We start from the raw sequence: 24,541 nt of genomic DNA on the forward strand, positions 1-24,541 counted from the left end.
ATGTCAAACAGTGTTGTTTGCAAACTATGGAATATTAACTATAAGCAAGCTCTCTTCCAACCAAATAATCGTGTAAACTCAAGTGTTCTACAAATTGTAAGATTAAAAATATTGTATTTATTCAACTAAATTTGAAGTACATACATAATTAAATATCTAGTTAAACATAGATCACTAATTATTATATGATAATGGTTCATAACTCATTATTTAACTAATTTGATCATTCAATATTTGATTTTAAACTTATTAATGATATTCAATAGTTTATATGCTTTTTTTAAAAAATCATGGTAAAACTTTCTATATCTAATAGTAAACTTATATATAATGGGTTAGTAAAAGTTAGTGTGATTTAAATTGCATTAAGTACATTTTTTTTCATATGGGTTAAAAACTTAAAACTAATGGGTCATGCTAACTAAATTCATGATCCATGAATAGCATGGATTAAGAAGAGTGGATATTAGAAAATAGGAGAGAAATTAAACCTAGGATTGAATGTGGTTATGACACATCATCCTCATCATTTTTGTTTATTAGTATTCCCTATACTAAATATTCTCTATACTTTTAAGTCATTTTAAGCCAAGTTTTTATTGAATATTGTTAATATTTGGTTCATATGTGAGTTTAAAGTTTTCTAGAGACTATGAGCTAAAATCAAACACTTTTACTAAACTTGAGACCAACGAATGAAGGGTCAAACATATATTATTATTATTATTATTATTATTATTATTATTTTTATTATTATTATTATTATGTGTAGTGTTTAAAAAAAAGAAATAACTGATAATGGTCTTATATTAGGTGCTCGTTTATATATATATTATCTTAATAGTTTGGTGATTTCAAAGAAAGACAAAAAAAAAAAGTGAAGCCATAAATCAGTTTAACTCAACGAATTAATTTGTCAATACATTTGATTAGTTTATTAATTTAAATTGTTACATTGATTGATGAATTCTTGTACGCAGTAGAAAAAGGAAGTGGCTGAATAAATCACATGGAATATGGACCGGTTTATAAAGCAGTTGGGCAACATAAAGAATCTAAAACATGTCAAAGAGTGAGAACAAGCCCACATTTAAAACAAGACCTACCCTAATATGTTTCAATTATAAATACTTTGAGGCAGTAGGTCAAAAGGGCCATTACGATATTATTATTATTATTTTCGTGAAGTACAAGAGGGAACGGAAGGCAGAAGGTAGCCTCCAAATTCAGAAAAGGTCATCTAATCATTGTTATTATTATTGGTGGAGCAAGGTCAATGCAAGAAGGAGCTTTGTGTTTCGGGTTCACGCCTACTCATCTAAGCACGGTTCTCTTGGTTAAACTTTATTATTTTTTTATGATGAACTTGGTTGGTGAACTTAGTTATTTTAGGTTCTTGAACATGATTATTGGCTAAAACCTCTTGAACTACCTAGGTTGAGATGAACATTGGTTTTGTTTGACGGCTTATTTGGTTTTGACTAGTTACACGACGTATTACTATTGAAAAACTTTATATAATTTGATCTTGGATGTGTTAAAATATTGTTTTTTATATAATTATTGCTTTTGATTATGCGTATGACTTTGATTGATTGATTGTGTGTCGTTCGGTTAGGGTTTTACGTTTAGGTCATAGATTTGATGTTTTTGATCTATTTGTAGTTAGCGCGACCATAGGAATCTTTTGTGCAATTAATTATTAAAATTCAATAGGTTCATCTTCTTTGTGACCGAGAGATAATAGGGAGTCGGATTTTCTCGTTTCTTTATTCGGTTAAGTTAGAATTGCGCGAGAGCGAGTTTTGGTCTTGTCCGGTTTAGATTTGCGTGCAAATAGGTGTCCTAGATCAAGTTAGATATTGTTATCCCTTTATTCATAGAGTTGCTAGTACCAATTTTTAGCGGGTTTTATGTCATTGAGTCCGAGAGGAGATGCGTCATTAGGGTACCTTAGTAACCTTTTTCCCGGTAGGTTAATTCAATCTTCTTAGATTCGTGAGGGCTAGTTGGTGAGACCGAGAGGTGATCTAGCGAACTTTGGGGAGCCTTAGTTGCTTTATTTTTAAGATCTCGGTGTCGTGTGATTTGTTAATTCCATTAGCCATTGAACTGTCAATATGATTCTTGCGTAAGTAGTCGTTTCTCCATATTCGTTAAAACCTCGTTAGTGCCGTTAAGTTTTCCCGTTAGTTTCATTAAGTCAAGTAAGTTAGTTAAATTAGTTTTTTAATTAATTAATTAAAATAATAAAAAAATTAATTAAATATTGTTATTAGGCAGTACTTACTTAGGGTGTAGTATCCGAGCCACCTCACGTGTCCTTGAGTTCGATATCCGGACTTTCTTTTTCTTTGCTACACGCGGCCGGTACATTTGCCGATTGTGTGAACTAGATAGGTTGTTTGGTTTTAAAGCTTAGTTGCGAACCGCATTTTATTTATATATTTTTTTTCACACATCTAGTTTTTGGCACTGTTAACGGGAAGACGGTTTGAGGCGATTGGAGAACGACGCGAGTTGGGGACTTGCCTATTGTATTTTTGTGTTTATATTTTGATTTGATTCGTTATTTTAATTAATTTAGTTTTAGTTTCATATTATTCTTATTTAATTTATTTTACTACTATCTGGTGTCGGTGATCCTTTTCTGTTTAAATTTATCTTAGCAGTGATCTTCATGGAGTGTTACTACGGGATCAGATTTGAAGAATACCCCCATAAGGAACAAAGAGGTTACACCATGTGACAGCTGGAAATACAAAGGATTATGGCTCACGTAGAAAAAAACCACGTGAAACCTCAATTCCGTTTGATGTATGATTTAAAGGGTAATCTTCTTGGTTATGAAAACTCATCCGGTGAATTCGTCGAGCAAATACCAGATCCAGATGAGATAATATTCAATTGGTTACGTATCATCTATTACTCTAATCCAAATACCCCATTTCCAAACCAACAAGCTTTAGATGGAATTCGGCTAAGCTTAATGAGTCTGTCACAACTTAGTGAGCCTTTTATTGAGTTTGAAGATGTTGAGACGGAAATTCAGATTGACGAATGTGCTCCCTCTTGGAAGGACAAGTTTAGGGGTGAGTTTGATAAAGAGTTGATGGATTTTACTGCTATAGATGAAGGAGAGTTTGACCCACTTGGTGATTTAAAGCGTCTTGAAGATTTACTATATAATGAGCCAAATGTGGGAATCGAGAGGGAGCCTTGCAAGGAGAGCCATGAGGATGTAAGTGACTCGGTTCATACGGCATTACACATCGAATCTGATAAACCAAAACACAAACCGTACTCAATCTCCATTCGGCATGTGTCGAGGTTTGAAAATTTGGCTAGAAGAGAAAGGATACCGAGGCTCAGGGATCGAATTTTGCGTAGGAATTCGTCATACCCGCCTACCTTCATCGAATCACTATGTAGGGTTGACCATGTATGTAGCTACATGCATATCATACATTTCGGTCTGGGAAATTTAAGAGTTGGTGGGCCGAGATTAATTCGTATGTTTGGGCCCATAAGAGCTCTGTAGTTGGTTTCTTCCCGACCAATTGTAAGAGGAAAGTGTTGAGGAGCATTGATGGGAAGAGGATAAAGGAGAAGCCTCCGGATTGAGGTTTAAGGAGTGAGTCCGGCTGAAGACTCTTCTGTAAACTTAGCGCTTCCTCGGAGGTAACCCGGTAATATATTTTTTTTTATTTTATTTTCATTTTTTTTCGTTGTTTTGTTAGGTGTTTTTTCTTTTGCTTGCAGGTTGTTCCAAAGTTTCTTATGAGATGGTTGCTGAGATATGATATTAAACAAGTGTGGGGATGCAAGTTACTTCAGGATTGCCACTTTTGTTCATGTGAGATTACGTTATTGCAGCATTTTTTTATCGCCTTCGAATTGGAGGGCAAGGAACATGATTCTCTGCACACGATCACTGAAATATTTATCAGGGGAGTCTGTTCCATTTACATTATTTTTTGTTTTATATTATTTTATTTCTGCTTTATTTTTGTTTTTTTGCTCGTCTCACATTGAGGACAATATGAAATTTAAGTGTGGGGATGGGAAACTGACGTTTTTGGGTAGTAAAAAAAAGCTTAAAAAATATAAATAAACAAAAAAAATTAAAAAAACATAAAAAAAATGTCCCTTGAATTAAATGTTTTTCAACAAAATGGAAAATGATAGAAAAATTGGGGATTGGTTTTTAAAATTACTAATATATATGAGAAAAAAAAAAAGAAAGCACACTTAATTTAGGATGTGTCGGTAGGCCCAACTAGCTTTGAAAGGTTTCCCCTGATTATTATTAATTTACCTAATAGTCATAAACTTTGTGGGTTCTCATCTTAAAGGGGATAGTGAAGCTGAAAATTCGATAAGACATAGCGAGTATTACCGTAATCTGACTACTTTAAGGTGGTGAGAATTACATACACTTAAAAATTAGCACACCACTTTGTTTTATGAAAGTAAATAATGAGTGGTGGCACCTCGCCATGTTCAAATTTTATACGAGCTTAGAAAATAGTTATACATTTAGGTACAAGATGCCTAAGAGCACAAAGTTTTGTTGCACTAACATCAAAGATGTGCAAATATTTTGAAAGTAAAGTGAATGAGAAAGTTATGCAAATGCCAAAGAAGCATTCACAAAAAAAAAATCAATCAAAAATAGAAAAACAGGCCAAAAGGCACATACTAGACGGGGCTGAGAGCTTACGTGTTACCAAGGGATGGTGACTCTGAGGATACACTATTGGGGCTCAAGGTTCTTAGTCAATAAATATTTTTAGGAAATACTAAGGGTGGAGGCCTTGGACCGTCATATACTGGGTTGCAGCTCGGGTGAAACAATGCTGGGCCGAAATCCGCTAATATAGTTTTAGGTTTAGGTATTGCTCGTACGACCTCACTTGACCTTTCATCCATCTAAATCCCACCTAAACGCATTTTCTTCTTACCATTAAAGGGTTTTTAGCTTACGGGGATAGCTTGAACCAGTCTGTTTCAACCTTGTTTTATATTGTCTTGATTATGCTTGAGATCTGTAACTCTTTAGGTGTGAGACCCATAGGTTTATTGATATCACTTGAACTTAATCGTTTATATGATGGGGGGCTTGATAGGTTGGTGGATGGGTTTAAGTGGACAACAATACTGAAAATCACAATCTTTGCATTTATCTGTTATTAATTAAAGTAACCTAAATATTTTGAAAACTAGTTTTCCGATTCTCATTTCATTGCAAATAGCTTTTGCAGGGACGAAAAAGATTTAAGTGTGCGGATATTTGATGTAGTCTAAAATATACGCATTATTATATAAATATTCCCTATACTTTTAAGTCATTTTGAGCCAAGTTTTTATTGAATATTGTTCATATTTGGTTCATATGTGAGTTTAAAGGTTTCTAGAGACTATGAGCTAAAATGGAGCACTTTTACTAAACTTGAGACCAACGAATAAGGGTCGAGCATATATTATTATTATTATTATTATTATTATTATTATTATTATTATTATTATTATTATTATTATTATTATTATTAGGGTTTAGGGTTTAGGGTTTAGGGTTTATAAAAATTTTTACTACACATAACAATATTATGTGTAGTATTTAAAAAAAGAAATAACTGATAATGGTCTTATATTAGGTACTCGTTTATATATATACTAGTTTGAGGCATGTGTATTACACGGGTAATTAATGAAAATTTTAAAATTTAACCATTAAGTGAAATATAGTCAACAAAGTGATCATATATTGTTAATACAATTACAATTTACATTAAAATTACAGAAATTACATAACTAAGATTACACAAATATGTTATAAATAAGTAAAAACTTCCTTGTACACTACATTTGTGATTGTACTGGTCGGTATGCATTGTGTATCAAAAAATCAAAACCTCTAGTCCATATCTGCTTGCAACTCTTGATAACGTAACAAATAGGTATGTTTGTAACTCTTAATATGGCCAAGTATAGTTGTCCGTGTGACAAATAAAGTTCTTCAAGTACATACCAACCATAGATAAATGATAATATATCCATGAAACTAACAAAATAAAAATATTCGTACACATTAAAAATCAGACCTTTTAATCAATAAATATGATATCATTTGAGATCATTCACTCATGTTTATCCAAAAAACATGATTATTCCAAAAACCTTATTACATGAACTTTGATGATATAATCGTCCTTAAAATCCTTAGAGTTTGAAATTGATTGATCATGATAAATTTGATGTAATTAATATTCTGTGTGTGATAAATTTTTAATTGAATTTATGATTTTTATTTAATAATTGTATAATCAAGCAACATATAAAACCAAAAATTAAATTATAACAAGATGATTTATTTCATTTCATATAAATGTAATTGCTAGGAAAATGAAAAAGGCATACTAACCTTAAAACCATTGTTCAAAATAACAATGATTATTAAGGGTTAGTAGAATATTAGAAGATTTAAAGTTACATAAAGTGAAGGTAGTGATTCTTATTTATAATAGTTGAAAGTATTGAATAAGAAATGTTTAAATCTTGAAGACTGATCCGTGTTATTAGTTATTAGTATGAGAAGTTGTTTGAATATTTAATTAATCGATATATTGAAGACTAAATATTGATCTTTTTATTGCTAAAACCCTTTATACCATACAAAAAAGTCATATAAATAAATGACAGGTAGTTCATTTAGTAAATCGTTATACATATGGATTATAATTATAATATTAAACTTCAATGATTTAATGCTAAACACCAAGATATATATATATATATATAATAGGTATATATATTTTCCATGATTGCAATATTTATATAAAAATGCTTGGAGAAAATTAAGAGAATACACATTTTCTTGAGTTAAAATGCAAATGAGAAAATTATAAATCCAAATTCGAAACCAATGTTTTATAAAAGTTATGCACTACTGCTTGAAACCCAGTTTAAAACAATTTGTAGTTTATTACCATAAAAATCTAAATTCTTCGACAATGATGCACTCTTATTTTTTTGCAATTACATGTGACTTTAAAAATTTTATTCTAACAGGCATACAACTTCAAGTTTGATATTTTCTTATTTCACTATTATTAATGTTAATGAATGAATCGGTTAGGATTTACGTTTAAAAAAAATAAACTTTAATTCATATATTGAAATTGCTTAAAAGATAAGAACCATATATAAAAATTGGTTGAAAAAATGTAAGAAGGACTATGTGATTGACAAGTGGCAAAAATTAGTAATCTTTTATTATAATAGATAGATTATCTTAATAGTTTAGTGATTTCAAAGAAAGAAAAAAAAAAGTGAAGCCATAAATCAGTTTAACTCAAGGAATTAATTTGTCAATACATTTGATTAGTTTATTAATTTATATTGTTACATTGATTGATTAATTCTTGTACGTAGTAGAAAAAGGAAGTGGCTAAATAAATCACATGGAATATGGACCGGTTTATAAAGCAGTTGGGCAACAAAAAGAATCTAAAACAAGTCAAAGAGTGAGAACAAGCCCACGTTTAAAACAAGACCTACCCTAATATGTTTCAATTATAAATGCTTAGGAAGTAGGTCAAAAGGGCCATTACGATATTATTATTATTATTATTATTATTTTCGTGGAGTACAAGAGGGAACGGAAGGCAGAACGCAGCCTCCAAATTCAGAAAAGGTCATCTAATCATTGTTATTATTATTGGTGGAGCAAGGTCAACGCAAGAAGGAGCTTTGTGTTTCGGGTTCACGCCTACTCATCTAAGCACGGTTCTCTTGGTTAAATTTTATTATTTTTTTATGATGAACTTGGTTGGTGAACTTAGTTATTTTAGGTTCTTGAACATGATTATTGGCTAAAACCTCTTGAACTACCTAGGTTGAGATGAATATTGGTTTTGTTTGACGGCTTATTTGGTTTTGACTAGTTATATGACGTATTATTATTGAAAAACTTTATATAATTTGATCTTGGATGTGTTAAAATATTGTTTTTATATAATTATTGCTTTTGGTTCCGCGTATGACTTCGATTGATTGATTGCGTGTCGTTCGGTTAGGGTTCTACTTTTAGGTCATGGACTTGGTGTTTTTGATTTATTTGTGGTTAGTGCAACCATAGGAATCTTTTGTACAATTAATTATTAAAATTTAATAGGTTCACCTTCCTTGTGACCGAGAGGTAATAGGGAGTCGGTTTGTCTTGTTTCTTTATTCGGTTAAGTTAGAATTGTGCGAGAGCGAGTTTTGGTCTTGTCTGGTTTAGATTTGTGTGCAAATATGTGTCGTAGATCAAGTTAGATATTGTTACCCCTTTATCCCTAGAGTTGCTAGTACCAATTTTTGGCGGGTTTTGTGTCGTTGAGTTCGAGAGGAGATGTGTCATTAGGGTACCTTAGTAATCTTTATCCCGGTAGGTTAATTCAATCTTCTTAGATTCATAAGGGCTAGTTGGTAAGACCGAGAGGTGATCTAATGAACTTTAGTGAGCCTTAGTTGATTTATTTTTAAGATCCCGGTGTCATGTGATTAGTTAATCCCATTAGCCGTTGAACTGTCAATAGGATTCTTGCCTAGGTAATCGTTTCTCAATATTCGTTAAAACCTCGTTAGTGCCGTTAAGTTTTTCCGTTAGTTTCGTTAAGTCAAGTTAGTTTAATTAGTTTTTAAATTAATTAAATAAAATAATAAAAATAATAATTAATTAAATATTGTTATTAGGCAGTATCTACTTAGGGTTTAGTATCCGAGCCACCTCACGTGTCCTTGAGTTCGATATCCGGACTTCCTTTTTCTTTGCTACACACGGCCAGTACACTTGCCGATTGTGTGAAGTAGATTAGGTGGTTTGGTTTTAAAGCTTAATTACGAACCGCATTTTATTTAAATATATATTTTCGCTCATCAGTAACAATTTATTAGAGAGAGAGAACACAACTCTAATCGACTCATTCATACTAACCACGTCTTGTAACTGATTTGCCTTGTGTTCAAAATGTTGCATTGCATAGCACATGACTTATTTTACGTTTATTAGTATCACGCGCATCAAACTACTAACATAGCGTACAACCTTTATAAACTCTCGACTTGAACTTTGATCACGATCATGGTCAACCAGTCCAGTCTCCTGCTAATGCTGCCATTATATAGTTTCTTTGTTGATGATATTAATTGGCAAACAGGTAATTTTAACATGAAAAAGATATAGTTAGCATACCTTCATGGTTCAGGCTGATTGATTATAAGTAGGTATAGGAACTCCAAGTCCTTCAGTCAGTTTTTTAAAAGAATTTTGCAGTCTTTTAGTAACGGGTCCCACTGTACCGTCACCAACTACACGTCCATCAATCCTTATAACCTGTTATCATCACAACAGTCATGTACAAGTTAGCCAAAAATCACTTTTGTTTTAACAAACAAGAAGTAGCATAAAAACATGTCATGCTTGATCATCCTTATAGGTGACAAAATCGGTGGGTCGGAAAGTTGTGCACCGACTTGGACTTTGACCGTTACAAGTTTCATGCCAAAAGGTTACATACCTGGCTGAGTTCTCCCATAGTTCCAGTAGTCCATACCTGCAATGAAACACCATATTTTTATACACATATTATAAAACTCATTTATCTATTTGAGCATTAAAAATGTGCATAAGATTCAAATATATTTTTCTTTGAATTAAACCTCATCCGCAGTATGAAATTCAGATAAACTAATGCGCCTTTCCTCCAAAACCAAGTTTTCCTTCTTCACAAGCTCCATGACCTAAAACAATAACAAATTTAAATTTAAATTTTCCAGTTGGTGGAATTTGAAAACTCAGACAATTTGTAAGGGTGTAATATGTAAATTCGTACAGTTGCTCGAGTGACGCCTGGAAGACAGTAATCAGCATGAGGGGTCATAACAATACCTTTCTTCACCAAGAACTGCAATGCAAGAAATTAAAAAATACAAGTTGAATTACTAAATAATAAAATACAATAATAAATAATGCACTAATGTCAAATGATTAGAAAAGATGAAACACGAGTTTACAATGTTTGTTGCGTTTGTTTCCGACACATAACCGTCTTTGTCAAGCATGATTGCATCATCAGCATTTGCATTGTTCCCTTCTATCTACATCAATTTAATAAACTTTTAATCTAAACCACTTTTGAAAACCATAATATATATATATATATATAGGCAGTCATATAATGTTACTGGAATAATAGAAAACAATAAATTACAAGGAAAAGAAAAAAAGTTACCTTCGCAAGTATATTGTTCAGGAGGTTGTTATGGTGAATTTTGGAATCCAAATTCTAGCAAGGAAGTTAAAAATAATTTTATTACTGGAATAATACAAATATTATAATAATGACAAAATAATCATTTAAAAAGAAAGTTAAAACAGTTTGGACTATGTAAACAAACCTAATGAACACGAACAGGGCATGTTTGTGTTTATTTAATTAACCTTTACCGAACAAACTATCAAACACGAACAATTAAACGAACGAAGTTTTCTTATTGTGATCATTCATTAAGGAAATGGACCTGTTCGTGTTCATAAATGTCCGGTCATTAACAGCATAACAAGCAATTCATGACGTAAATGAACAAACATAACTGAACATAGGTAAACATATACAAGTGAGGTAAAACCAATTATAAGTAAACATGAATAACAATTTGTTGGGCCTAAAATATTTAAATGAATATATTAACGAACGTAAATGAACAGACGTAAACTAACAAACATTAATGAACAGACGTAAACGGGCGAAAATAAAAGAATTTAAATGAACGAACGTTCGACGAACAAGACATGTGCTCATGTTCGCTCGTTTATTACAACTTACAAGTCTAATTGGGACGAAAAGTGATTGCGGTCAACATGCACCAAAAATAACCGTTTTGACCCGAGCACGTGGTTAACCCATTACCAAAACACCCAACACCGAATCATAAGGCTCACATTTGGTGAATTGCGACGAGTGGTGGCTGTCACTAAAGTAATACCGCCTGTATTATCATAAACTGGTGGTTTCCACTCTGCAAGAACTGCATAATATAATAAAATAAAAAGTAATATAATTAAACTATCCAAATCTGTTAAAGATTTATAAACTATATATATACAATTATATTATAAAATGGAATTTTGCTATCAACTACTTTTTAGCATACCTATCAAGGTGCATCCATAAAGATTAAAACCCGGGCTCATTCCTGAAGTAACCTGCATGAAGATTTATGATGTTATAACTAATGTATAATGTATCAAGAGTAGGGTGACAAAAGAAGAACCTTTTTGCCACGTGTCAAACTTAAACGAATATGTGAATTGTTGAACATCCCGTTTCTAGTTAGTTTATGCATATACAACTATGTCTATACTCTATTCATTTACTTCAGTTTGATGACTTTAAATTGCATGTTCGTTCAATGTTTGATTGAATTTTTCTTTATTGATTAGGTATCTAACAAACCGTCATTTGTCCCTCCTTGATTTTCTTAAATTTAATCTTGAGGTACGTCAGTGTTTGTTAACCAGTGTCTGTAGATCACCCGTGGTTTAATCTTTATATTCAAGAAAGCAACATCTTAGACGTGTTTTTTTAAATAATTTTGTACACTTTTGTGTGTTTTGAAATGAATGTGATGCATGCTTATTGGCTGGAGATTTTGTTTCATAGCATGGTGCACATTTTGTTTGTTTTCATCACTGAATGATTAATAGTCTTGTTTGATCAGCTTGTAATGATGATGCATGGCAATTAATTATCTCTTTTGACAAACTTGCGGTAGCAGTTATCGGTTACACAAGTTGCTAAACTTTTTCGTACTATTTGATAAACATATTATGTGAAGAGGTTATAATCAGGTGGAATGTATTCTCATCACAAACTTGAATAATGATTGGCAACAAAATGAGTAGTTATGCATTTGTTTCATATCTGTTTTCAGTTACATGGTAGTTTGGTTCGCCAACCTTTACTGTTTATGTATATACATATTCTTTTTTCTGTTTTAGAATATATAAAACATCTAAATCATTATTATGTATATACATATTTTTTTTCCGTTTTAGAATATATAAAACATCTAAATCATTATAACTGTTTTTAATAAAAAAAATCGATAGATACCGCAATAGCTGAACCCTTAAAATGGGTAACTTGTGTAGTTACGTGCTATAATTGTTTTGTTTGTTTGAAAATTGGAACCTTCTTTCTAATTTAATATAAACTAATGATTTGAAAAAAACAATAAAAAAGCACCAAAGTTAAGCTTTTACGAGCAACTGGTTGGTTTGTCATTCCTTAAAACTGTAGTTAATAGTTAGCATACCTTCATGATTCAGGCTGATTGATTATAAGTAGGTATAGGAACTCCAAGTCCTTCAGTCAGTTTTTTAAAAGAATTTTGCAGTCTTTTAGTAACGGGTCCCACTGTACCGTCACCAACTACACGTCCATCAATCCTTATAACCTGTTATCATCACAACAGTCATGTACAAGTTAGCCAAAAATCACTTTTGTTTTAACAAACAAGAAGTAGCATAAAAACATGTCATGCTTGATCATCCTTACAGGTGACAAAATCGGTGGGTCGGAAAGTTGTGCACCGACTTGGACTTTGACCGTTACAAGTTTCATGCCAAAAGGTTACATACCGGGCTGAGTTCTCCCATAGTTCCAGTAGTCCATACCTGCAATGAAACACCATATTTTTATAGGAATGTTACACTTATATTATAAAACTCATTTATCTATTTGAGCATTAAAAATGTGCATGAGATTTAAATATATTTCTCTTTGAATTAAACCTCATCTGCAGTATGAAATTCAGATAAACTAATACGCCTTTCCTCCAAAACCAAGTTTTCATTCTTCACAAGCTCCATAACCTAAAACAATAACAAATTAAAATTAAAATTTTCCAATTGGTGGAATTGAAAACTGACAATTTGTAAGGGTGTAATACGTAAATTCGTACGGTTGCTCGAGTGATGCCTGGAAGACAGTAATCAGCATGAGGGGTCATAACAATACCTTTCTTCACCAAGAACTACATTGCAAGAAATTAAGAAATACATGCTGAATTTTTACTAAATATTAAACTACAATAATAAATAATGCACTAATGTCAAATGATTAGAAAAGATGAAAACATGAGTTTACAATGTTTGTTGCGTTTGTTTCTGACGCATAACCGTCTTTGTCAAGCATGATTGCATCATCAGCATTTGCATTGTTCCCTTCGATCTACATCAATTTACTAAACTTTTAATCTAAACCACTTTTGAAAACCTTAAAAAATATATATAAGCAGTCATATAACGTTACTGGAATAATATAAAACAATAAATTACAAGGAAAAGAAAAAAAGTTACCTTTGCAAGTATATTGCTCAGGAGGTTGTTATGGTGGATTTTGGAATCCAAGCTCTAGCAAGGAAGTAAAAATATTTTATTACTGGAATAATATAAATTTTATAATAATGACAAAGTAATCATTTAAAAAGAAAGTTAAAGCAGTTTGGACTATGTAAACACGAACAGGGCATATTTGTGTTCGTTTAATTAACGTTTACCGAACACTCCATCAAACACGAACAATTAAACGAACTAAGTTTTCTTGTTGTGTTCGTTCATTAAGGAAATGGACCTGTTCATGTTCATTTATGTCCGGTCATTAACAACGTAACAAGCAATTCATTGTAGACCAGTAATTTGTTAATTAGATATGTTTGTTTTTAGTTTTATCGAGTCAAACAATGTCGTTTAGTTTTTGTGCCGGATGATGTCAGCCCGGTTTGGGCCTGTTTGGTTATGCCCAGTTGGGCTTATTTTAGTGTTTGGGTCGAGGCTTAAATCATGGACTTTTAGTTACAAAGTTTTGGATAAAACTTTTGAGTTCCATGATTATAGGGAAGTTTGGCGGTTACCAAAGTAGTTGTCCAATAACCGCCATCTTTCAAAAGTTGTATAACCGCCATCTTTCAAAAGTCGTGTCTATTCGTTTATATGCCTATAAAAATCCTAGAACAAGAACATGTTTTGTAATTCACTTTTACATATTTAAGATTAATAGAGAGTTGTTCTTGTTCAATTATTGTTCTTATATTGTGAGTGTGTGATTGTATTCTTTGCCAAAACAAATCAACATGGTGTCCAAGAACAAAGGCAAGATGGTGAACGATCAGAAGATTATGCACGATCGGAGAATCGAGTTTGAAAACGATCGGGCCAACATTCATGACGTAAATGAACAAACATAACTGAACATAGGGAAACATATATAGGTGAGGTAAAACCAATTAAAAGTAAACATGAATAACAATTTGTTTGGCCTAAAAAGTTATTAAAACTAGACTAAATTGTAATGGGCCTAAAACATTTAAATGAATATATTAACGAACGTAAATGAACAGACGTAAACTAACAAACATTAATGAACAGACGTAAACGGGCGAAAATAAACAAATTTAAATGAACGAACGTTCGACGAACAAGACATGTGTTCATGTTCACTCGTTTATTAGAACTTACAGTCGAACGGTTTGTTTACAAATCTAATTTGGACGCAAAGTGCTTCCGGTCAAACCCGTTTCGACATGCACCAGAAATAACTGTTTTGACCCGAGCGCAGGTTAACCCATTACCAAAACACCCAACACTGAATCATAAGGCTTACATTTGGTGAATTGCGACGAGTGGTGGCTGTCACTAAAGTAATACCGCCTGTATTATCGTAAACTGGTGGTTTCCACTCTGCAAGAACTGCATATTGCATAATATAATAAAAAGTAATATAATTGAACTATCCAAATCTGTGAAAAGATTTATAAACTATATATAATTATATTATAAAATGGAATTTTGTTATCAACTACTTTTTAGCGTACCAATCAAGGTGCATCCATAAAGATTAAAACCCGGGCTCATTCCTGAAGTAGCCAGCATGAAGATTTATGATATTATGTTATATAATTAATGTATAATGTGTTGGGTTAGTAGGCCTTGTTCGGGCCGGTTTATTATATGAAGTCAAAAGAGGAGACGAGTGCGGGCGGTCGGGCCCAAGCCCAGCCCAGTTCAGATTTCTTGTTCACTAATTTACAAACCCCTAGTTCAGTCTCTATTTAAACAATGCTATGTATTTGTAATCTTTTATCACTCAATAAAGAATACCTAACCGAACCACGTTAAATCCTCGTGTTTGTTTATTGCTTTCGCGTGTGTGTTCAGTTTCATGTGTGTTTAATCCTAACAAGTGGTATCTAGAGCTTAGGTTCACATCACGCGAAGAACACCTTGAACCAGCCAAGTCGCAGCCAAACCAACCAGCCGCCGCCACCCTATTGCGCTAGGGTTCCGCCGCCGCCTACGGTTTTTCCGATCTCCGTTAGGGTTTACACCGTCGTTTCGCCGCTATTAAACCCAGCCCGCCGATCTGCGTTTTTTTGTTGGTTCCGTTTGAAAGCTGTAAGCATCGTATTGTTCGATTCCAGGTTGTCTCTTTTGTTTCCGCTAGTGGCGTTTGAACAGAGAAGAAAAGAAGGGTTTGTATTATTATTTTTCTCTTGAGATTCATGCCAGACTAGGAAAAGACAAGGAAAAACAATATTATTTTGTTGACAAGGGAGTTCAATGGCCACCAACTTTATCCAGATTGTTTAATTTTTTGAGAGGGCCTAGCACTTTAGACAATAAACAATTATTTGGGTAAAATTCATATATTTTTTGTTTGCAAAGAACGAGCTGGTGAAGTCCTATTTTTTTTAAGAACAGTTGAATCAGAAGAATTTTTTAAAGGAACAAAGAACCAGTGTTAATCGCGTTTGTCAGATTTATCGTTTCAGTTTAAAGTTTTAGTTTCTGATTTTTTCAGTTCATTATTCCGCTACGTATAAGTAGGTTGATTTTTAACAGAGTTCGGTAGAACAACCGTTAAGTTCAAGCTCATGCCATTGTTGTGTGTGTCTCTGTTTTTATCCATATTTTGGTTTTAGTTATTGTAGTGGTAGAAGATAGAAAGATTTAGATGCAGTGATTGAGGATGAAAAACCAGAAAAGTTGTCAGAAGCAGATTGGAGGAAGTTAGACAAGAAAGCTAGGGTTTGTATTACTCTGTCGTTGTCGGAAGATGTAGCGTTTAATATCATGAAAGAAACCATAACGCGTGGTATGATTGAGGCACTATCCAACAAATATGAGAAGCCTTCGGCAGCGAATAAGGTCTATCTTAACCGAGAGTTAGTGACAACAAGAATGAAAGAGGGTGGGTCTGTTACAACGCATATCAATAATCTTAATTCGATCTTGTCCCGCTTAGGGTCAGTTAACATTAAGTTTGATGATGAAGTTCAATGCCTGTTGTTATTATCCTCTTTGCCCGACAGTTGGTCACAAACAGTGACTGCGGTTTGTAGTTCGTCTACAAAAATTACCTTTGATGGGATTCGGGACATGATTCTGGGAGAAGATTCAAAACGCAGAAGTTCAGGTGAATCATCAGGCAATATGTTAATCACAGAATGTAGAGGTAGGGGAAAACAGCGAGGCAGTGGGAGCAGGAAGAGGAGTCAATCTAAGACTCGTAAAGATATTGAATGTTGGAGTTGTAAAGAGAAAGTTGGAGTTGTAAAGAGAAAGGACACTTCAGGAATCAGTGTCCGAATGGTAAGAAAGAAGTGAACGTTATAGAAGACGACACATATGACGGGGTCAATAGTCAATAGATATGACGGGGTCAGTAGTGTAGTGATGAGGCTTTGGTTTGCAGTGTTGAGAGTAACGTTGATTCTTTGGTGATGGATTCTAGTGCATCGTTTCATGCCACTCACTGTAGTGAAACGATGAAGAATCTTAAATTTGAGGATTTTGGAAAGGTTCGACTAGCAAACGATGATATTTTAGAGGTTATGGGTATGGGAGATGTTGATTTGATAACTTCAGCCGGTACTTCTTGGACTTTGAAAGACGTGAGGGTTATTCCAAGTTTGAAGAAACACTTGATTTCAGTTGGGCAGTTGGGTGACCAGGGGTACGATGTTAAGTTTGGAAATGGGCAGTGGAAAGTAGTCAAAGGGAATCTTGTGGTTGCTCGTGGCAAGAAAATGGGTTCGTTTATGGTCGATATGTCATCGAAAGGAATGGATCCAGTTTTGATGAAAGACAAAATCCGGTTCACAGAATCTCGTGGGTAGAAGAAGGTTCGTTTTGCAAGTAACAAACCCAGAGCCAAAGTGAAGATTCAGGATGAACGAGCTAGGAAGGTTAAATCAGTCGGAGGACATCGTGACTGTGGGAGCATAGGTCGTGTTTCAGTTACAGTTCCAGGTCGACAGTGGATTAAGAAAACCAGTATTCCAGTGGTAAAAGTCTCTCCAGTGAATTACTTGCTGAATATGGAGAGTGTTTGTTCTTAGGTTATCTCAGGATCCGGTAGTTTGTTACAATGGGAGCCGGTAGGGACAGAGAACGGGTCAGGGGCAGTTTTAGCCGTGACTGATGTGTTGGAGCTCCGGGGAGCTTCAACGGGCCTTCAGGTTCATTGATGAGAAGGCGGTGGCAACTAGAAGTTTAAGGTTCAGATTACAGAAGTACGATCAGGAATGCAGACGAGAGCACTCAAGGCCTCCGAGTGGGAGATTGTTGGGTTCGTAGGCCTTGTTCGGGCCGGTTTATTATATGAAGTTAAAAGAGGAGACGGGTGCGGGCGGTCGGGCCCAATCCCAGCCCAGTTCAGTAATTTATAGATCCTAGTCCAGTCTCTATTTAAACAATGCTATATACTTGTAATCTTTTATCACTCAATAACGAATACCTAGTTGCTATCCGTGGACGTAGGTCAGTTTAGACCGAACCAAGTTAAATCCTCGTGTTCGTTTATTGCTTTCGCGTGTGTTCAGTTTTGTGTGTGCGTTTAATCCTAACATAATGTTGCAAGAGTAGGTTAACAAAAGAAGAACCTTTTTGCCGCGTGTCAAACTTAAATGAATATGTGAATTGTTGAACATTGTCACACCCGGCCCTGAGCGGCGGAAACAGCCGGGCGCGCGCGAGTGGGGATTGATAATTAAGCACGGGCCATTGCAAACATTCATAGTAAGATTTTCATTGCGCATGAAATGTTTAATACAAATACATTACATTGTTTAAAAATTACATAAAAACATCCAAGTATAAAACTGTTGAAGATTTCCACGCCATATCCCCTTGCGCGGCGGGAACAACCACGCGCATCGAAGGGATAGAACTAAAATCTTCCAAAAAGCTAGTTTTAGATGTTCAGCGTGAGGTGCTCTAAGTGTGACTCCATGCGCTACCTAGTTATCTCCTGAAAGACACGTAAAAACATTTGAATCAGTATAAACTGAGTGAGTTCACAAGTTTTAGTAACTTGATAAATCGCATTGCATCATAGTCTTAATAAAAATCATATTGAAACACATTTCTGATTTCATGTCTAAACATATACTTGATAATCCGTATGAAAACATAGATCTGACACATATTTCTGATAAAAGTCGTTCCGCGGGTTACGCGCGATCATTACTGGAAGTGTGCTCGTCCATGCAAAGTGGCGCTGCCACTACGAGCTAAATAATATAATGCCGTCCCGCGGTTTACGCGTGGACATTTCTGAAAAAAAAACCGTGCTCGTCTATGCAAAGAGGCGCTGCCCCTACGAGCTAATCAATAATTCCGTCCCGCGGGTTACGCGCGGACGTTGTGCCGGAAAACAAGGCGCTCGTCCATGCAAAGAGGCGCGACCCCTACGAGCGGGCTCAAACCCATAGTACTGCCCCATGACCATACTAGGCACTCGTCCATGCAAAGAGGTGCGACCCCTACGAGTGGGTGGATCAAACCAGCAGTCCCTACCCTTAGAGTTCCAATGGTAAAGTGATCACTTACTCGAGTTCTAGCGCACATACATCGAAAACCTTAGATAACCGTTCGCATTGCTCATCATGAAATATAATTTAAACACATAATCGCTTGCATAGCTTGTAAGTATACCATGATAAAACATTATTTAAGTACGTGTCCCTCGCCCCGAAAACAGTTTAAAAACAGTGAAAACAGCGAGAATAGGGGCTGTGAGACTCACCTGTGGTTCTTGTTAAGGGATTAATCGAGATTCGGGTTTTCTTGGTGTTGGCCTCGGAATTGAAGGTCTAGAATGCGATTAAATAACAAGAAGTATATATATATTAAGATCAAGAATTAGGAGAATATAAGGGTTGGAAAGCAGATCTCAAGGTTATATTCTTGGCTTACCTGGTAACAGGATCGGAAACGAAAACAACGGATGCTTGGGAGATGATTAGTGCAAGTTGCAGTTCTTAAGAGAGAAGTTTGAAGCGTGTTTTGGGTGATAATTTAGGTTACATATTTATAGGCAAACTCAAGGAAACACAATCCCTTGCTTTAGGGGATTGTAATCTCTTCATATCTAGGTGTAATGATGATAAAGTATGGAAATTATTATTATTTATTTAAGAGTGGAGTAGTGGATAAAAGATTTTGATTTGATTTGGACAGGACATGCAGGTCTGTGGTTGGTGGGAGTAGGGTGGCTGACAGTTGACTTTTCATGTTACAGTGTGCTTTTTCAGGTACTTTGTCAGTGTACAGTAAAAAGTGGAAAATCTCTGAAACACGCTACTGTTTCCCTTTGGGCGGGAGTAATCTCCTTACAACTGGAGAATAGACTAAGTGTTCTGCGCGTATTACTTTGTGCGCATAGCTTTCTGCGTGAAGGACATTTCTTTGCTGCGGGTAGGTGCGTGACCTTCTCGCAGTCAGGGACATTGAGTTTCATTTGTAGATTCTCCAGGTGGTCTTGGTATTTCAACATAGTGATCAGTCATGTTGAAGTCAATTCCATCTTGGAGCTTCAGGCAAACTAGCTCTCATTGTTCCCGCCATGCGGGAAGGTTAGTCCCCCTTCCGCACGCGCATAAACGATTTGGGATGCACCCGCCTTAGCATCATGCGAGACGGTCAACACATTAGACAACATTAAGTTATAGAAACATAAAACCAATACACTCGCGCATGGCGCATATAACATATGCCCACGCAGGTTCTTAACATGGTGCGTTCGCGCAGGGTGCTCATAATAAATACCCGCGCCGATTCTAACATAGCGCGCTCGCGCAGGGCGCACGTAACATGCCCGCGCTGACTAATATGGCGCGCTCGCGCAGGGCGCACATAACGTGCCCGCGCTGATTCTAACATAGCGCGCTTAATATTTACAACCACCTAATTATTAGGTTGATTACTTAGTTTATAGGATTGAGAAATTTACCGGGTGTCACATTCTCCCCCTGTTAAGCGAATTTCGTCCCGAAATTTAGGAGACGTTGCTGGCAGAAGCCATGTTCTGAAAGAGGTGTGGGTATTTCTGGCGCATTTGATCTTCTCTTTCCCAAGTGAATTCAGGCCCACGCCTTGAGTTCCATTGAACCTTTACTAACTTGATTCGACTTCTGCGCAACTTTTGTTCTTTCCAATCGGTTACGGCTATAGGCTCTTCTACGAAGTGCAGTTGTTTGTCGATGTGAATCTCTTCCAACGGTAAAATCAACGTTTCATCAGATAAACACTTTTTGAGGTTGGACACATGAAACGTATCATGAACTCCACTGAGTTCGGCGGGTAAACGGAGTTTATAAGCAACCGGACCGATCCTTTCCAGGATCTCAAATGGTCCGATGAAGCGCGGATTCAACTTTCCTCGCTTGCCGAAACGGGGGACTCCTTTCCATTGAGAGACTTTCAAAAGTACTTTATCCCCTACTTGAAATTCCAATGGTTTCCTTCGCACATCTGCGTAGCTCTTCTGTCTATCGCGCGCTGTCTTAAGGCGATCCCTTATCTGAAAAATCTTGTCTGTTGTTTCTTGGATCAATTCTGGACCAGTCATTTGCTTGTCACCCACTTCAGCCCAGCACAGTGGGGATCTACACTTGCGCCCATACAAAGCTTCGAACGGCGCAGCCTTGATGCTTGTGTGATAACTGTTGTTGTAAGAAAATTCAACCAATGGGAGATGAGTATCCCAGCTACCATCGAAATCGATTGCGCACGCGCGCAGCATATCTTCCAATGTCTGGATTGTTCGCTCGCTTTGCCCATCCGTTTGGGGATGATATGCCGTACTCTTGTCAAGACGAGTACCTAAAGCCCCTTGTAACGATCTCCAAAACCTTGATGTGAACCGACTATCTATATCAGAAATGATGGACACTGGGACTCCATGTTTTGAAACTACTTCTCGAATATACAGTCGGGCTAACTTTTCCATCTTATCGGTTTCCTTGATCGGCAGGAAGTGCGCTGACTTAGTTAGCCGATCTACAATAACCCAGATCGTGTCATAACCCCCAGGTGTCCTTGGCAGTTTGGTGATGAAGTCCATAGAGATTTGTTCCCACTTCCACATGGGAATTTCTGGCTGCTAAAGTAACCCCGACGGCTTCTGATATTCAGCCTTTACTTTTGAACACGTCAGGCACTTACTGACATACGTCGCGATGGCGCCTTTAAGATTGGGCCACCAATACAGCGCTTTAACATCTTGGTACATCTTGTCTGCGCCAGGATGTACGGAATACCGCGTCTTGTGAGCCTCGTTTAATACTCGCTCGCGCAATCCTCCCTTGAGAGGGACCCATATGCGGTTAGCGAAATATAGATTGCCGTTCTTAAGTTCCAAATTCTTAATCATACTCCCAAGGGATTCGTTTTTAGCAAACTCTGGTTTCAAAGCTTCTTGCTGAGCGTCTCGGATGCTGGTAAAGAGATCTGCGCGAATGGTCAGCCTTAGAGCCTTGACTCGTAGTGTTTTTATACGCTCCTTCCTGCTTAGCGCGTCTGCCACCACATTCGCCTTTCCAGGGTGATACTTTATTTCACAATCATAATCGTTCAACAATTCAATCCATCTTCGTTGCCTCATGTTTAAATCCTTTTGATCAAATATATGTTGAAGGCTCTTGTGATCCGTAAAGATTATACACTTTGTACCATAGAGGTAATGGCGCCAAATCTTTAGCGCGAAGACAACCGCTCCAAGTTCCAGATCATGCGTTGTGTAGTTCTTTTCATTGGTCTTGAGTTGGCGCGAGGCATACGCTATGACTTTGTCTCGCTGCATAAGGACACATCCGAGTCCCTGATGTGAAGCGTCGCAGTAAACAACGATGTCGTCCGTCCCCTTGGGCAGAGACAAAATTGGCGCACTACATAACTTCTGTTTCAACATTTGAAACGCTGCTTCCTGATTTTCGCCCCAAACAAACTTCTTGTCTTTCTGAGTTAGCGCGGTCAGAGGTAGAGCTATCTTGGAGAAGTTCTCAATGAAGCGTCGATAGTAGCCAGCTAGTCCTAAGAATTGCCTCACCTCAGTTGGGGTTTTTGGCGCTTCCCAGTTTTCGATGGCCTTGACTTTGGAAGGATCAACGTGTATTCCTTTCTCGTTTACAACGTGACCGAGAAAGTGAACTTCTCTAAGCCAAAACTCGCACTTGGAAAACTTCGCATACAACTTTTCTTTCCTTAACAATTCCAAAATCAATCTCAGGTGTCGCTGATGCTCGGCCTTGGTCCGAGAATAAATCAGAATATCATCTATAAATACAATCACAAACTTGTCCAAGTATGGTTTGCACACGCGGTTCATCAGATCCATGAATACAGCCGGCGCATTAGTTAGCCCGAAAGGCATCACTAAGAACTCATAATGACCGTATCTAGTTCGGAAGGCTGTTTTCGGCACATCTTCCTCATGGACCCTAAGTTGGTGGTATCCGGACCGTAGATCTATCTTCGAATAATAACTGGATCCTTGCAACTGGTCAAATAAGTCGTCAATCCTCGGTAAGGGGTACCGATTTTTGACTGTCAGCTTATTCAGCTCCCTGTAGTCAATACACATTCTGAACGAACCATCCTTCTTCTTAACAAACAGTACTGGAGCTCCCCAAGGTGAAAAGCTTGGGCGTATGAAACCCTTATCCAATAGTTCCTGTAACTGATTGGATAGCTCTTGCATCTCAGATGGAGCTAGTCGATAAGGCGCTCGAGCTACTGGCGCAGCTCCTGGGACCAAATCAATACGAAACTCGACTTGTCGCGGCGGCGGTAATCCGGGCAAATCTTCAGGAAAAACTTCTGGAAATTCGCGCACTACTGGTAAGTCTTCAATTCTTCGCTCATCTCCTTTCTTCTCTACTACATGCGCCAGGAAGGCGTAGCACCCTTTCCTTAGGCACTTGCGCGCCTTTAGGCACGAAATTAGTTTCGTCGCAACTCCCCTTCTTTCCCCTTGAATCACCAAGGTTTCTCCGTTCAACAGTGGGACCCGAACCTGCTTCTCATGGCAAATAACTTCCGCGTGGTTCTCGACTAACCAATCCATACCTATCACAATGTCAAAACTTCCCAAGTCTATTGGCAACAAGTTAATATTGAACCCGTGACCTCCTATGACTATTACACATTGTTCAGTTCTTTCGTTTGCGCATAACTGCCTACCATTGGCTAGTTCTATAGTATAAGGTGTGTCTAGCCTACTGGTTGCTAGGCCTAGGGAGTCTTTAAACTCAGCGGATATAAAACTTAGGTCAGCGCCAGTATCAAATAAGACAGATGCAAAATGTCCGTTAAGCAAAAACGTACCGGTTACCACATTCGGCTCTTCTTTAGCTTCGCCTGCACCGATCACAAAAGCTCTCCCGCGAGCTTGGTTTCCCTTTTGCGGGCAATCCCGACTAAAATGCCCTGGCTTCCCGCATGCGTAGCAGTTGTCGCTCGCTCCGGCTTCTCTGACACGGCAATTCATCGTCTTGTGTCCTGGTCTGCCACATTTGGCACATTCGATTCTTGCGCATTCACCCTCGTGGTGATACTTGCATTTGTTGCACCATGGGCGAGGCCCGCTGTATCCTTCCCTTGATGGCTCCGCGGCTTGGATCGCGTAAGCCCTTGCGCTCTCCTGCTTCTTGAACGGTGGTTGCTTGGAGTCGGACCCTCGGTGGTGAGAGTTCCACTTCCTCTTGGGATCAGAGGTTCGCTGCTCGATTCCGCGCGTAGTTAACATACCCGCACGGACCGTATCCCTTGTAAGGGTGATGGCCCGCGCTACCGCCTCATCAAAGGTTGGAGGCGCTGCGGCGTTGAGCGGAACCCTAACAACAGGAGGTAACCCAAAGATATACCTCTCGATCTTCTTTTCCTCCGTGTTTGCCATGTCTGGCACCAACTGGCAAAGCTCGTTGAACCGGTTGTTGTAGGCGTCGATATCCGTTCCTACCATGGTGTGGTTCCAGAATTCCTGTTGTAGGTTCTGAATTTCTGCGCGAGAGCAGAACTTTCTCATCAACATTTCCTTCAGCTCCTCCCAGGTCCTGTGGAGAGCAACTTCTCGCCCCAATGTTTTCGTTTGAAGCTTCCACAAAGACGAAGCTGCTTCTTGGAACATGCAGGTCGCGTAAAGGACCTTCT

The 24,541-nt window shown here is 36.9% G+C and overlaps 2 protein-coding genes across 2 annotated transcripts; both read right to left on the reverse strand.

Moving 5' to 3' along the window:
• Positions 1–9,183: 9,183 nt before the first annotated feature.
• LOC143603008 (branched-chain-amino-acid aminotransferase-like protein 2) lies at positions 9,184–11,391 on the reverse strand. The gene is made up of 9 exons (XM_077079943.1): positions 11,320–11,391; positions 11,200–11,251; positions 10,988–11,073; positions 10,278–10,331; positions 10,060–10,143; positions 9,879–9,950; positions 9,706–9,786; positions 9,564–9,599; positions 9,184–9,379 (listed from the first exon to the last, which is right to left on the reverse strand). Exons 1-9 carry the CDS (start codon positions 11,389–11,391, stop codon positions 9,248–9,250), a joined length of 669 nt encoding a protein of 222 aa, XP_076936058.1. The 3' UTR covers positions 9,184–9,247.
• A 971-nt stretch (positions 11,392–12,362) lies between these two features.
• LOC143603009 (branched-chain-amino-acid aminotransferase-like protein 2) lies at positions 12,363–14,013 on the reverse strand. The gene is made up of 6 exons (XM_077079944.1): positions 13,963–14,013; positions 13,197–13,280; positions 13,012–13,083; positions 12,842–12,922; positions 12,689–12,724; positions 12,363–12,504 (listed from the first exon to the last, which is right to left on the reverse strand). The coding sequence occupies exons 1-6, from the start codon at positions 14,011–14,013 to the stop codon at positions 12,373–12,375; spliced, it is 456 nt and encodes a 151-aa protein (XP_076936059.1). The 3' UTR covers positions 12,363–12,372.
• Between the last annotated feature and the right edge of the window lie 10,528 nt (positions 14,014–24,541).

Source organism: Bidens hawaiensis, unplaced genomic scaffold (genome assembly GCF_021521415.1).
Source record: "Bidens hawaiensis isolate Kalapana, Puna unplaced genomic scaffold, B.hawaiensis_p1.1 tig00060311_1, whole genome shotgun sequence".
Classification (NCBI taxonomy): Eukaryota; Viridiplantae; Streptophyta; class Magnoliopsida; order Asterales; family Asteraceae; genus Bidens; species Bidens hawaiensis.

Bases quoted from the DNA above. Each gene is read 5' to 3' on its own strand.
- LOC143603008 (XM_077079943.1), bottom strand. From the start codon at position 11,391: ATGCATAAACTAACTAGAAACGGGATGTTCAACAATTCACATATTCGT. The intron at 9,787-9,878 runs GTACGAATTTAC...TTATTGTTTTAG, and splicing joins CAGGCGTCACTCGAGCAACT to GTCATGGAGCTTGTGAAGAA. The intron at 9,380-9,563 runs GTATGTAACCTT...TGATGATAACAG, and splicing joins CTATGGGAGAACTCAGCCAG to GTTATAAGGATTGATGGACG.
- LOC143603009 (XM_077079944.1), bottom strand. From the start codon at position 14,013: ATGGCGGTTATACAACTTTTGAAAGATGGCGGTTATTGGACAACTACT. The intron at 13,281-13,962 runs GTAACCGCCAAA...AAATTGATGTAG, and splicing joins GTTATTGGACAACTACTTTG to ATCGAAGGGAACAATGCAAA. The intron at 13,084-13,196 runs GTAAACTCATGT...CTTGCAATGTAG, and splicing joins AAACAAACGCAACAAACATT to TTCTTGGTGAAGAAAGGTAT.